We start from the raw sequence: 15150 nt of genomic DNA, 5'->3' as shown, positions 1-15150 counted from the left end.
CAGGGTAGGCCAGGAAGCTGAGCCAGGGCATCCCTGAGTGTGGGGCTGCATGTGTCCTCTGTTCCTCTGTGACTAGAGGCCTGAGCAATAGTGTTCTGGGTGCAGAATGTGTGTCTGTACCTTGGAGAATCATTCCAGCTTCTACAACTGTTTAGAATTCCCAAGGCCCAGCTGTAGGCTGAAGGAGTGAGTATGGACACAGGTCCCATCACACCTGTGCTTCAAGGATCACTTCGGGACTTGGTTAAGTCTCTCTCCTGTCTAGTGCTTTTTCTTATAAATAGGAGAGGAGTGAGCCCTTGCCATTGGCTTGTGGGAAGTAAATGAGATGGCGTAGTGAAATACCCGGGGAAGCTGAGATGAGGTTGGCACCACCAATAGGCCTTAACAGTGGTTCTCAACCTGTGGGTCGCGACCCCTTTGGCGGTCGCACGACCCTTTCACAGGGGTCGCCTAAGACCATCCTGCATATCAGATATTTACATTACGATTCATAACAGTAGCAACATTACAGTTATGAAATAGCAACGAAAATAATTTTATGGTTGGGTCACAACATGAGGAACTGTATTTAAAGGGCCAGAAGGTTGAGAATCACTGCCTTAGAAGAAGAAGAGAGGGTTGTGATCCTCAGGGCTTCTGCCAGGGAGAAGCTGAAGCATGAGATGCTGTCGGGGAGGATGCACTCGGCACAGCTCTGCAGCTTCAGAGCCTGGTTATTCGTTGGGCATCATTGTTTCCCTCTCTGTGTTTGTTGAATGAATGAACGAATGAGTGATGGTAGTATCACTCATTCATTTGTTCCTTCATTCAACAAATGCTAACTGAGCACCTGCTATGCCAAACCCTGAACAAGGAACAGGTTACATTGGCAGCCACCTCTCTTCCAGAGTTGATTCTTTAATGGTAAGAGACAGACTTATAAATCAGAATGAATGAGAAGAGATGTCAGATAATGAGACATGCTATGAAGAAACCCAAGAGCTCTTTGTGATAGAGACCGTGGAGGTGCGGGGTGATGGCGCCTGCAGATCCAGAGCATCCCTCTTCCTTCCTTCTGCCTGGTGACCCCTTTCTCCACCTGTGCCGCTCTCTGAGTACCTTGGGACACCCTGTACTGGTACCCACACGCCATGAGGCATCTCCCTTAAGCTTGCACTGGATGCTGTGTTTACCCACAGCCAAGACCCTCGGGCCTTTCTGATGGGAACCCCAAAATCATAAACGGACAGGGGAGATATGATTGCAGGTTCTTGGGGCCAACTTCTGGCCCCTCCTTGTCTCTAGGACCCTGAATTCTAATCTCTAAAGCCCACTCTGGTCCACCAGGCTATTTTAATTAGAGTGACTCAATGGTGGGAAGGTCTAGCCCGGCTACCAGGCAGGCAGACAGACAAATGTTCTTTATGTTTGGGAGTGAGGCCTGGGCCAAGGAGGCTGGAGCAGCCACCTCCCCGGGGCCTGAAAGCTGACCTTGGCAAACATTGACAGGATAGGGCAAGGGCCTGATTGTGTGTGCTGGGTGCACAGGACAGAAACTTTGTTCTTCCCTCTGGCTCGCTGCTGATGAGAACAAGCCCCATCTGAGGAAGGGCTCCACCTCAGCCCTCCTGGAATAACTCCTGTCTAATCAGGCTCCACATTCCCTGTCTACAGCACTGACCAGGCCCAGTTCCCTGATGCCACCAAGTAGCAGCCTGATGCCCACCATGCAGGTGGTAAATGAGGCTCAGAGAAGTTGGGATAGAACCCAGGTATCAGAGTCCAGCCTAAACTCTGCTTCTTTTCACATCACATCAGGGTGATAAGTGCCTGGCAGAGCCGTGCAGAGCACTTACCAGAGGGCAGTGAGCAAGTCAGCACCACTGCCACGCTTACCCCCGACTCCAGCTTGGATATCCAGGAGAGCTGTACTTTTCCTGATGTGCCTGAGTGGCTTGAAAGACCCCTCTGCTCCTGGTTGCTCTCCTTTCCTCCTGGGGCTGCGCATCTTATCAGCAGCAGCTGACAAATGGGGAAATGCTGGATATTGTCAATAAATAAAGCTCTAAAAATATCCTTGTGCTTTGAGAAGTTCATTGTTTGAAGTCCTATATTTTTATCCTATATAATAAAAGCCTAATATGCAAATTGACCGAATGGTGAAACAACCGGCTGAATGACTGGTCGCTATGACACGCACTGACCATCAGGGGGCAGACACTCAATGCAGGAGCTGCCCCCTGGTGGTCAGTGCACTCCCACAGGGGGAGCGCTGCTCAGCCGGAAGCCAGGCTCACAGCTGGCGAGCGCAGCGGCGGTGGCAGGAGCTCTCCTGCCTTTGTGGCAGCACCAAGGCGAGCAGTAAGGAGCAGCAAGCAGGCGGGCAGTAAGGAGAAAGGGGTCCTGGACTGTGAGAGTGTGCAGGTAGGGCTGAGGGGTCCCCCCACCCCCCCAGTGCACGAATTTCATCACTGGGCCTCTAGTTGGTATATAAAAGCCCTGTCTGGAGGTCTCAGTGCCTGGTAATTAGAGGTAATACTGCAGCCTGTGAGGCTGACTTAGCAGGTTGGGAAGGGCTCTCACCTGGCCGTATTTCCGCTCACTAAGCTTATCCTCAGCTGATGTCCAGGACCCTTTCCTTCTGGTCTCCCCTCCCAGGGCCTTCTCTTCTGTCACTGTTAAAAAGTATCTCCACTTTCTTCTCAGCACCAGACCTTTAAAGTTATCTTCAGCTCTTCTGCTTCTGCCCCACCTCTCTTATCCCACACAGCCCAACTTCTACCCTAGCTCCTAGCCAAGAGCTTGTGACCATGTCACTGTCCTTAGCTTCCTCAGCTTCTTGATGACATCTGGCTTCAACAGCCTGGCTTCCATGACATTGAGGACTCCTGTCCTTCCTTGTGCTCCTCCCATAGCTGTCTTGCTGTTCAAGCCTGTCACTGCCCCTCAAATGGCTCCTCTTCTCCATCCCACTGGTACACAAGGCACACAGTGGCAAAGCTGTGGTGGTAGCTCTGCTCTCTGCGCTGGTGTAGCAGCCTCGGCCAGTCCCAACATTTGGAATCACATGGGCAGGTAGGCAACCAGCTAGGGCCCAGGAAATTGCAGGTGGCTGCTAATCAGCTCGGCACATGGAAATATATTCTCTTCTGATTTTTATTTTCTAAGAAAAGCCAGAAATCTGAAGTTTGAGTGAACATTCCTGGTACCTAGTTCTAATTTAAGAAAGAAAAAGAAAATGAAGACGACCACTGCTCCGTGTAAACCAAACCAGGCCCTTGGCCACAGGTGTGGAGCAGTGGGAGGGGATAGGGCTGGGCTCTGCCCCATCTGCCACTGGGTGCCTGGCAGATTCCATAGGTCTGTCCTTCTCCTGGGCCTCATTTGCCTCATTTGTGCAATGGAGGGGCTTGGCATTTATGGGATTTCAAACCGACTACATGTCACAATAATTTGGGGCTTTTTACAAAGTACATTTCTGGGGCCCCACTGCTGATTGGTTCTTTTAATTCTCGGGGCTTCCTTCAGCTTGAGCAGGAATGGGCTGTGAAGGCCCCCCAGGAAAATCTAGGGATCAGCCAGTGTGTGTGCCATGGCCCTAGCCAAGGGTCCTCAAATTTTTTAAACAGGGGGCCATTTCACTGTCCCTCAGACGGTTGGAGGGCCGGACTATAGTTTAAAAAAAAACTATGAACAAATTCCTATGCACACTGCACATATCTTATTTTGAAGTAAAAAAACAAAACGGGAACAAATACAATATTTGTATTTGCATGTGGCCCGCGGGCCGTAGTTTGAGGACCCCTGCCCTAGGCCCTCTGAGGTCTTCTGGTTCTGGGAGTTCTCTGTATCTGGTTACCTCTGTCCTAAGGGAGGGATGTTAGTGCCGGGCCTTTGTGATTTTCAAGCCCCACAGTTGGGAATAGGGGATAGAAAACCTGCTAACATTCCTTTTCAGAACCTGTTGCTAGACAACTCCAAGTTATAATTGTGTGGATTTTCTGCATTGGAATGTTAACGTTGGGTGTGCTTTGTGTGTCTGTCGTTTCCTATCCTGCCATCCCAACCAAGACCTGAAATGTCACTTGATGGTCCGGCTGTGGCTGTTGTAAATTGTTTCCCACTCTGGCCTAGGATTGCTGGTCCCACCTGGCAGATAGAGCAGCCATCCCAGCCTCACCCCTGTGGTCTGGGCTGTTTAAAAAATCCTGGCTTGATAGGATTAGTTCAGTGTGTTTACCTTCTGTGTTGCAGACCCTGTTCTGGAATCCCAGTTCTTACAGGACGCACATCCTAGTGGGGAAACCACACAATCATATTCCCACATATAGTGATGTGGTGGTGACGCAAGTGCTATAGAGAGAAATGGAGCAGGGAAAGATAAAGGAGGGCTGGGGAAGAGGGTATAGTTTTAGGCCACTGAAAGCCACACTGAGACTCAGGTGACCTTTGAGCAGGGACCTGAGAGAGGTGAGGGAGTGAGCCACGTGGATATCTTTGAGAGGAGACACCAGGCAGAGGGAACAGTAAGTGCAGAGGTGCTGAGGTAGAAATGTGTCAGGAGGACAGAGGTGGATAGCATCCTGCAGAGTCTTCTAGATCACTGTGAGGACCTGGGTTCTAAGTCCCAGGGAGGTGGAAGCAAAGAAAGGACCTGGTCAAAGTTGTGTTTTCACAGGGTCCCAACTGCTTAATGGAGGGTAAAAGGAGTGGTGAGAGAGACCCAAAGAGTCCCACTAGAGAGGCTGACAGTAATACAGGAAGGAGGTGAAGGGGATGCAGAGCAGGCTGTGGGAGGGGTTGGACAGACCAAGTGGTCAGATGCTGGCTGTATTTTGAAGGTGGAACAGCCCAGTTTGTTGACAGATAGGAAGTAGGGTGTAAGAAAAAGAGAGTTGCCAAGAGTGACTCTCAGATTTTTGGCCTGAGCAGCGGGAAGGCTCAAGTTGCTGTCAGTAGAGATGGTGTAGGCCACTGGGTGAGGGAGCACAGGAGCCCACTTTTGAGCCTGTTTCAGATGCCTACTAGTCATCAAAGGGGAAGTGCCTGGGCAGTTGAACATTGGTTTGATTCTTTTGTGATTACTATATGTCCCCAGTAAAGCAAATTTGGGAATTGGGTAAAAGCAGAAACCCTCCTGACTCCCTCTGACCCCTACCAAGCCCTATAGGGGTACATTCTTGATTGTCCAGAAGGCTAGTCACCTCCCTCTTTTGGATATGATGCTCCTGGTTAACTAGCCAAAAGTCACTTTAGATGTTTAGGTGGATGTCACACTGAGTCTGTGCCTCACATAGACTCATGCTTTAAATATTTTCAGTTTTCCCGAGGGTGGCATCCCACTGCCTAGGTCTTGGCAGTGTCTGGAGGCTTTGAGTGGAGGGCTCAACATGTGTGCCTAAGTATGTGCTGCCTGTGGACTTACCCTCGCTGCCTCTCTGTCCACCTACCCTAGCCCTGCAGGCTGGCCTGTGTTCCCTCCTGCTCATCACCTTTTCTGAGGATCCTTCCTTCTAGTTCACATTTACCGCAGCCCTGCCTACCAGAGGGGAGGGACTTCCACCATCACCAGCCCGGTCTAGGAAGGTCCTCAGCTCCTTGTCCCTAAGAGGAACTGAGCTTCAGGTGTTCCTGGGGGCCCATAAGTTCCTTCAGTTGCCACATGGGCATGTGTCTTCTCCAAGAACCATTTACCAGCTGTGGGCCAAACTGTAAGGCTCAAGGCATCCTTGGAGATACTGGGAGATGATGGAGGCCTCCAGACTCTGCTGAAACACCTACACAAGGCAGCCCTTCTCCAGTAGCCGAACTACTAAAAACTTTTCTGAAGCCCCCAGGCTGCCTTCACCTTGCTTCTGGTCCTACTGCCTGTCTGCTTCCTTTGCCCCAGGATGGCCCCACAGAGACCTGGGGTGGCAACTGGTCCTGAGGCTGCTGTTCTCCAGCTGAGCTATCCCTGCTCTTGTGCAGAGGACAAGACCTCCAGTTTTTTCCCCCACCCTTACCTCCTCCCTAGACCTTGCCCTGGTCTGTCTGAGTCCCTCCCCCAAAAACTGGAGCAGAACAAGATCATCCCCTTTCTCATACTGGGTGATAAACCTGGGTTAATACAGCCTAGGCAGTGAAGAGTGGCAGAAAGCCCCACAAGGGAGCTTGTGAGGGCTGGGAATTAGTAGGTCCCGCCAAGAGTGACTCTCAGATTATTGGCCTGAGCAGCTGGAAGGCTCGAGTTGCTAGACTCCCTTTCTGGACATCAGAAACCCTCAGAGCAGAGCATGGGGACGGCCACAGGCCTGGAGGCATGAGAGCCATGTGCATTTCAGGGGCTGTTGCTCTCTGGCCTGTGAAGACTGCCAGGAATCTGGAATGAGGCTCCTAGTGTGGACATTTAACCACGGACAGGCTTTCAGATTGCCACTTCCTCCAGCCCGGCCCATTCTGAAGAGTGTGCTTTCCTGCACTATAGGACTTTAGCTGGCCACACCCAGCCCAGGCTTATTTATCTCATGACCATGCTATACCCCGAGACCCCAAGGCTCTCAACCCCAACCCTGCCCAACGTGTCAACTGCTTGCTCTTCCTCTGGGCAGCCAGGTGGTAGATATACCTGCTTGATGTCCAGTCCCATCCCCACTCTTCCCTACATGGGTGACCTCAGCCCAGTCACTCAGATTCATCTGCAGAAGGAACAGTGACCTGGCTGCCTCCTTGCTCCCAAGATGGTGTTTGGGTTACTGGCCATGTAATTTAAATACCCAACACAGAACCTGTACCTGGCAGGTTTAGGTGAGAGAGTTGCTACCACATAATTCCAAGTTGTGTGACTAAATCTATAAGCACAGACTGCCTGGGTTCTCATTTCTCTCACTAGCTATGTGACCTTGGGATGGGCTGGCCCTCTCCATGGCTGAGAGGATTAAGTGAATGACATGTGAAGCTTACAGCACTGCTAGCTATGTAGACATTAGCTGTTACCATCATTGCCATTATTGCTGTTAGAGAGGAACCACTGGCACCCTAACAGTGGGTCTCCGCTTCTGCCGTGCCCCCTTGCCTGTTCCCAGAGCCACCTCTATCTAACATTTTTCTTGAGAAAGGTCACTTATGACTTCACAGGTCATAATTAGAGACATCTGTGACCTAGAGACCAAGGGCCCCCCCACCCTGACTGACTCCCCAGCTAGAGTCTGGGCCATGGGGTCTGGGTCTCTTTCTAGGACTCTCCTGTCCTCCCTCATCACCAGTGTCTATGGCTCATGGCTGGAGATGAGTGTCCTCAGAGAGAGACCCTGCAACAGTGGGGGCGCAGATGACCTTGGCTCCACACTGGGCCTGTCTGCCCCTCCCTTTTCTAACTCTTGGGACATGTGGGCTGGGCCCTCAGTCAGAGAATTCCCAGACAGAAATTAGAAAGCATTTTTTGTGAGCAAAACAGCCTTGTAAGGACTACCTGTATCAAGTCTGTTAAGCCTCCCAATAGTCGTGTGAAGTCAGCACTCTAATTGCCTCCATTTAACAGGAAAGGAAGCTGAGACACAGAAGTCTTCCTGCCTTTGGCCACACAGCTAGTAAGTGGTGTAACCAGAATTCCAGCCTTGACATGTGGCTCAGAAGCCACAGCAAGGTGCCCATAGAGTCCCCACCATGGCAGAAAGGAGGCAGGGTGTGGTAGGAGGGCATTTCAAAATGTGTTCTCTGTGCTGATGCTTTCCACGTCCTAGGGTAGTTGGAAACTCTGGATGCCATTCTGTAATAATCCAGACATTTCCCCACATAAAAATAACAGACCGGCTTCCAGTGGAGGAAGGTGTGTTTGGAAAACTGGAGAGGAGAGGAACAGCTTAGGGTAACCATCCAGTGACTCAGAGCTTAGAGTCCCTGGGCCGCTGGAGCCAAGTGTGAACATAGCCATGTGCAGCTCCAGCTCTTGTCTGCTCTCCAGCCCTTTCTCGCTGGTCCCACCTCTGGGTCCATAGTGCACAAGTGGGGCTTGTATTTTGGGAAGGAACAGGTCCCGGGCCCCTGTCTTTGCTGGAGACCAGGGCTTTCAGGGACTCCCAGTGGGATGGGTAGACTTCTCCAGGTAGTTCACATAGTGACGAGGAATGTGGAAGTGGGGTTGCAGTAGGCGGGGCGGTCTCATGGAGGAAGTAGGATTTAAGCTGAGTCTTGGGTGTGGCACCCGCCAGAGGCCAAGAAATACAAGTAAAGGGCAGTGGGGAGCCACAGGTTGGGGTGCAGATTCAGACAGTTTACAAAAGCTTCTAGCCAGCATAGGAGTCCTTCTGCCACATCTCTGACTGGGGTCTGACCTGAACATTTCTAGTGACACAGCTCATCACCTCCTGAGCAGCCCCGACCACGGGAGAGCATTTTTTCTCAGGTAGGGCATCGTTGATCATAGTTCCGTGCACAGGAGAAATCTGCTCCTCCTTTGCTTGTCAGCTCATTCTAGGATTGCTGACAGGCATCTTATCTTTCCTTGCTGCTTTTCTCTTGGCCAAGCAGTCCCAGCTCAGTGGGAAGTGATTTCCAGACCCCAAGGTATGCTCCTGGCATACTGTGATTTGGGGTCATCAAATAGAGTTGACCTCGCATGCCAACTGGGGTCAGATTTGTGGAGTGCTGTGTTGGAATGTGTGAGGGAGCCTGTGACCAGTTAGCAGTGTCTGCCTCATGCAGGCAAGCAGAAGGGTGAGCGCATGCCCAGATTTGCGATTCCACTTTGGGGCTCTGGATGGTTGTTCAGTGCAGCACCAGTACATGGTCTTCTGCCGGGATCTGACCCTGAAGGTAGATAGCAGGGCTGTGTTAGCTCCTGGCTTCTAATTAGTGACTGGCTTAGCTGCATCATAGTATCAGTTCATATTAAACTTATGGTCAGCTAAAAATATTCCCCAATCTTTTTCTTAAGAACATCCATTAAACCAGATCTTCCCCCATCTTAACATTGTTTCCATTATATGGATATATAATTAATTTGAATCAATCCCTTGTTGACGGACATTTAGGTTATTTCTAATTTTTTTAAATTAAATCTTTATTCAGATTATTACAGTTGTTCCTCTTTTTTCCCCCCATAGCTCCCCTCCACCCGGTTCTCCCCCCAACCTCTGCCCTTACTCCCCCCCCCACCCCCCCCGTCCTCATCCATAGGTGTATGATTTTTGTCCAGTCTCTTCCCGAATCCCCCACATCTCTTTCCCCCCCGAGAATAGTCAGTCCACTCCCTTTCTATGCCCCTGATTCTATTATATTCACCAGTTTATTCTGTTCATCAGATTATTTATTCACTTGATTTTTAGATTCACTTGTGGATAGATGTGTATTTGTTGTTCGTAATTTGTATCTTTACCTTTTTCTTCTTCTTCTTCTTCCTCTTTTTTTTCTTTTTTTTTAAATTAAATCTTTATTCAGATTATTACATTTGTTCCTCTTTTTTCCCCCATAACTCCCCTCCTCCCAGTTCCCTCCCCACCCTCCGCCCTCACTCCCCACCCACTGTCCTCATCCATAGGTGCACGATTTTTTGTCCAGTCTCTTCCCACATCCCCCTCACCCCTTTCCCCTCCCAAGAATAGTCAGTCCATTCCCTTTCTATGTCCCTGATTCTATTATAATCACCAGTTCATTCTGTTCATCAGATTATTTATTCACTTAATTCTTAGATTCACTTGTTGATAGATGCATATTTGTTGTTCATAATTTGTATCTTTACCTTTTTCTTCTTCTTCCTCTTCTTAAAGGATACCTTTCAGCATTTCATGTATACAGGTTTGGTGGTGATGAACTCCTTTAGCTTTTCCTTATCTGTGAAGCTCTTTATCTGACCTTCAATTCGGAATGATAGCGTTGCTGGGTAAAGTAATCTTGGTTGTAGGTTCTTGGTATTCATCACTTTGAATATTTCTTGCCACTCCCTTCTGGCCTGCAAAGTTTCTGTTGAGAAATCAGCTGACAGTCGTATGGGTATTCCCTTGTAGGTAACTGAGTTTCTTTCTCTTGCTGCTTTTAAGATTCTCTCTTTGTCTTTTGCTCTTGGCATTTTAATTATGCTGTGTCTTGGTGTGGTCCTCTTTGGATTCCTTTTGTTTGGGGTTCTCTGCACTTCCTGGAGTTGTAAGTCTGTTTCTTTCACCAGGTAGGGGAAGTTTTCTGTCATTATTTCTTCAAATAGGTTTTCAATATCTTGCTCTCTCTCATCTTCTGGCACCCCTATAATTCTGATGTTGGTGCGCTTGAAGCTGTCCCAGAGGCTCCTTACACTATCTTCGTATTTTCAGATTCTTTTTTCATTTTGCTTTTCCGGTTGGGTGTTTTTTGCTTCTTCGCATTTCAAATCTTTAACTTGATTCTTGCGCTCCTCTGGTCTGCTGTTGGGAGTCTGTATAATATTCTTTATTTCAGTCAGTGTATGCTTAATTTCTAGTTGGTCCTTTATCACAACATTGAGGGTCTCGTTAGATTTCTTGAGGGTCTCACTATATTTATCGGTGGTCTCACCAGTCTTTTCGAGGGCCTTACTAAATTTATCGGCGGCTTCTAGACAGTTCTTGAAAGACCTTAAAAGTGGGGTTTTGAGCTCTATATCCAGCATTTTGCCTTCCTCCATTTCTGTCCTGTTTCTTTGTCTCCGCATTTTTTATGATTTCTGGGTGCACCCCCTAGTGGTCTTTGTGCACCGTCTTGTTGTAGTTAAGCCTTGATTGTTGTAGGTAACACTGGGGGGCGGAGGGGGTGTGGGATTTGACCTCCAGGCCAACTGGCTGTGAGAATCAGCTGTGTCTGCAGTGGGAGAACTTCTGTCCTCTAGGGAGGTGCTAATCTAGCCTTTGCCTGAGGCTAACCAGCAAATGCCTCTGTGCAGGGCTTGGGCAGGGCAGGTCCCAGGGGATCAACAGGGCGGGCCGAGCGAGCAGTTATGGCTGCTCTCAGTCCCGTCCCCAGAGGCTCTGCCTCTCAGTGTCCCAGCAACCGCTGCAAGTACCTCAGAGAGAAAGCTGCCCTCGAGTTCCAACCAATGCCAGACAGTCCTGCTTCTCCTGTTTGAGTCTGGGACCCAGAGACTCGAACTGGAGCCCAGAGCCTGAGACTCCCTCCTGATTGAAAACGACAACCGCGCCCTCAGCCGCCATCCCGCTCCGCACGCACCTGCGCACCTTAGTATTTTACTTCCGCACCGCACCTCCTCTGAGTCTTGGTATGCTTTTCTCTTTCCTTCTAGTTGTAGAATTTCCCCTCAGCCAACTTTCCTGTGGTTCTGGGTGATGTCTGTTCCGTCTTTTAGTTGTATTTTTGAAGTGGGTGTGCGAGGCAGCATTCTCCAGTGTTTACCTATACCGCCATCTTGGTTTTCCTCTTCCTCTTCTTAAAGGATACCTTTCAGCACTTTATATAATACTGGTTTGGTGGTGACGAACTCCTTTAGCTTTTTCTTATCTGTGAAGCTCTTTATCTGACCTTCAATTCTGAATGATAGCTTTGCTGGATAAAGTAATCTTGATTGTAGGTTCTTGCTATTCATCACTTTGAATATTTCTTGCCACTCCCTTCTGGCCTGCATAGTTTCTGTTGAGAAATCAGCTGACAGTCGTATTGGTACTCCCTTGTAGGTAACTGACTTTTTTTTCTCTTGCTGCTTTTAAGATTCTCTTTTTGTCTTTTGCCCTTGGCATTTTAATTATGATGTGTCTTGGTGTGGTCCTCTTTGGATTGCTTTTGTTTGGGGTTCTCTGCACTTCCTGGAGTTGTAAGTCTATTTCTTTCACCAGGTAGGGGAAGTTTTCTGTCATTATTTCTTCAAATAGGTTTTCAATATCTTGCTCTATCTCTTCTTCTGGCACCCCTATAATTTGGATATTGGTATGCTTGAAGCTGTCCCAGAGGCTCCTTACACTATCTTTATATTTTTGGATTCTTTTTTCTTTTCCGGTTGGGTTTTTTTTTGCTTCTTCACATTTCAAATCTTTGACTTGATTCTTGCTATCCCCTAGTCTGCTGTTAGAACTCTGTATAATATTCTTTATTTCAGTCAGTGTATGCTTAATTTCTAGTTGGTCCTTTTTCATAACCTCGAGGGTCTCACTAGATTTCTTGAGGGTCTCACTAAGTTTATCGGTGGTCTCACTAGACTTATTGAGGGTCTTACTAAATTTATTGGCAGTTTCTAGAAAATTCTTGAAAAACCGTATAAGTGTGGTTTTGAACTCTATATCCAGTAGTTTGCTTTCCTCCATTTCTGTCATTTGTGACCTGTTTCTTTTTCTCCGCATTTTTTATGCTTCCCTGTGTTGATAGAGTGGCTTTCTGTGCTAGGTGTCCTATAGGGCCCAGTAGCTCAGCCTCCCCAATTACCAAGGTGGACACTCTTGGTGCACCCCTTTGTGGGCTTTGTGCACAGTCTTATTGTAGTTAAGCCTTGATTGTTGTAGGTATCACTGGGAGGAATTGACCTCCAGGCCAATTGGCTGTGAGAATCAGCTGTGTCTGCAGTGGGAGAACTTCTGTGCTGGAGACACCCTTATTGGGCAAGACTTGCTTCAGTGGGGCTTTGGTGCTCACTGAGTCTGCCCCCTGAGTGTGTCCCTTATGAATCTGAGGAGTTGTAATCTAGATGGTCCCACTCTGACCACTGGGTACACTGGCTCTTGGATCTCTAAGGAGGTGCTAATTTAGCCTCTGCCTGAGGCTACCCAGCTGGAGCCCAGCTGTGAAGCAATGCAAGCTGCTGTGGGGCCTTGGGCCTTCTTTTGGATGTTCTGGCTTTCTCTGACCCAGCTGCAGTTTCTTAGGTAATTTTTGATTGCAAAGGGCCAGGCCTTTCATATGCAAAAGCCTCTGTGCACAGCTGGGGTGGGGCTATGGCTGCTCCTCAGTCCTGCTCTAAGAGGCCCCACTTCTCAGTGTCCTGGTAATCGCTGCAAGCACCTCCTAGAGAAAGCTGCCCTCGAGTTCCGACCAATGCCAGACAGTCCAGCTTCTCCCCATATGAGTCTGGGGCCCCAGAGACTCGCCTGGAACTGGAGTTCAGAGCAGTTGGGAGCTTGATATTCCCTTCCGATTGAAAAAGACAACCGCATCCTCAGCTGCCAGCCCTTTCCACGTGGGCCGCGTCCTCACCTGCCAGCCCTTTCCACGTGTGCCGCATCCTCAGCTGCCAGCCCTTTCCGTGTGCGCTGCGTCCTCAGCTGCCAGCCCTTTCCGTGTGCGCCGCGTCCTCAGCTGCCAGCCCTTGCCGTGTGCGCCGCCCTCAGCTGCCAGCCCTTTCCGCGTGTGCCTCTGTACCTGTGCACTTTACTTCCGCACCTCCTCTGAGTCTCAGTGTGCTTTTCTCTTTACTTCTAGTTGTAGAGTTTCACTCAGCCAGCCTTCCTGTGGTTCTGGATGATGTTTGTTTTGTCTTTTAGTTGTATTTTTTGGTATTTCTAAATTTTTATATTTAGAAACAATACTGCAGTGAAATTCCTGATATTTACTTCTTTCCTCATTGATCTTTTCTTAGCCTGAATTTCTAGAAAAGGGATTTCTGAACCAGGAGCATCAAAAGATTTCAGGCAGCAGCCATATAATTGTCATATAATATTCCAGTAACTAAATTGACAAGGAATGCCAGAGACTTGGAACAGGTACCCACCCTATTCTTTGATTTGCATGTGGTCCAGCAGTTTAAGAGATCATGAGTCCAGTCGCAGTGTGGAGCTGAGGACTGACTCCAGAGTCTTCAGTCCCGCTTGTGGGAAAAGCCTCCCCAAGAGAGCTGACCTGTGTGCTGAGACACTGAACTCCACATGGGAATAACTGTGGAGTGGTGTTCAAGGCATGGTTCCGTAGGCCTGGAGGCTCAGGAGGGAGGAGGCAGTAGTGGGAGCAGAGGGGTGGGAGTGGGGGTGAGGGTGGAGGTGGGCCTGGCAGTTCCCTGACCCCAAAGTCCCACCTGTGTACTCAGGTCAAAAGCAAAGAGTTTTGTCCCTGGGGCAATCTGCTGTGGGGAGTGAGAAGATGACTATTCTGCTGACATTTGACACTTTCTCCTCACCCAGGAAAGAACTGGGATTAGAGTTGAGTACTAATCAGGACAAGGGCTTAGAATCTAAGCCTTAGATCCTTGAGTTTTAGGGTGCTACTATAAATAAAATATATTGGTTCAGCCAGTCAAGCATCCACATGATTTAATTTGATAATTATTTCTAGCTACTACTCTGAAAAAGTTCTACCTACTTTTGAGAGTGCCTGTTGTTGCACATACATGTCAACACTGGGCATTTTCACTTAAAAAAATTTATCTTTCTGTTAGCCAGATTAAGAAAAGACTCTTCTAATGTTTAATATTGTGTAGTTTCTTATTGGGAACAATAAGAAGTGATATTCTCTGGCTCAATACAAACTCTTAAGCTTCATATCTCCACTAATGATGTGTTCACTTTTGTCCACTCATTTTATTGGAGGACAGTGTTGGTTGTGGCACCATGGTGGTTATAGTAGAATGGCCTCACCATTTCTTTTCTTATCAGGATAGTTTGAGGTTGGTTTTGATTTTAGGGACATGGAAGGGCTGCCACATTGCACAACTCAAGGGAACACCACTCACATAGATTCTGCAGGAATTGGTGACAGATTGAATGGGGCAGGGGTAAGGGTTGGCTGTAGAGAGGGACTGAAGTGATGGCATCCAGGACTGGCTCAGGTCGCTGTGTCACTGTGCGGTGATGCAGAAAGATCACAAGATAGGTTTGCAGCACATGTATGTTGAGTGGGGATGATGTAAGAAAAAATGTTTCAGAACCCAGTACACAGCAGGCGTGGGGAAGTGCCTTCACTCCTTCAGCAAGCATTTACTGAACACATGTGTTGGCACTTGGGGAGTATCGGTAAACAAAACAAACAAATTTACCCTTGTCCTTATAGAGCTTATGTACTGATGTAGGAGACAGACAACAAACCAAAAAAATATAATGAGTACATTATACAGTGTGTTCCAAGGTGATGATCATCATGGAGAGAGGAAAAGCAGAGTAAGGATTAGAAGTGCTGAGGGGAGGGAGGGGAGGTTTTAAACTAAGTGAGTAGGGTAGGCCTCCTTTAGAAGGTAGCATTGAGTCAGGACCTAAAAGAGGTGAGGGTGAGGTCCATGCAGAGATATGGGAAGAGTGTTCCAAGCAGAAGGAGTAG

At 48.5% G+C, this 15150-nt stretch overlaps 1 protein-coding gene across 10 annotated transcripts in view; it reads left to right on the top strand.

Moving 5' to 3' along the window:
* The window catches only part of IQSEC1 (IQ motif and Sec7 domain ArfGEF 1), a 400627-nt gene that overhangs the window by 332829 nt on the left and 52648 nt on the right, over positions 1 to 15150 (top strand). Inside the window, exon 1 of one of the 10 annotated variants that reach the window (XM_036352248.1) lies at positions 13483 to 13607. The exons of the other annotated variants lie outside the window; for them this stretch is intronic. Coding sequence (XP_036208141.1) covers positions 13588 to 13607 — 20 coding nt within the window. The 5' untranslated portion in view covers positions 13483 to 13587. Of the gene's footprint in view, positions 1 to 13482; positions 13608 to 15150 lie in introns of those variants that run through there. 10 annotated transcript variants of the gene reach the window in all.

Source organism: Myotis myotis, unplaced genomic scaffold (genome assembly GCF_014108235.1).
Source record: "Myotis myotis isolate mMyoMyo1 unplaced genomic scaffold, mMyoMyo1.p scaffold_m19_p_2, whole genome shotgun sequence".
In the NCBI taxonomy this organism is placed as follows: Eukaryota; Metazoa; Chordata; class Mammalia; order Chiroptera; family Vespertilionidae; genus Myotis; species Myotis myotis.
The sequence above is the reverse complement of the archived record's forward strand: the minus strand, read 5'-3'. Positions and strand labels throughout refer to the sequence as shown.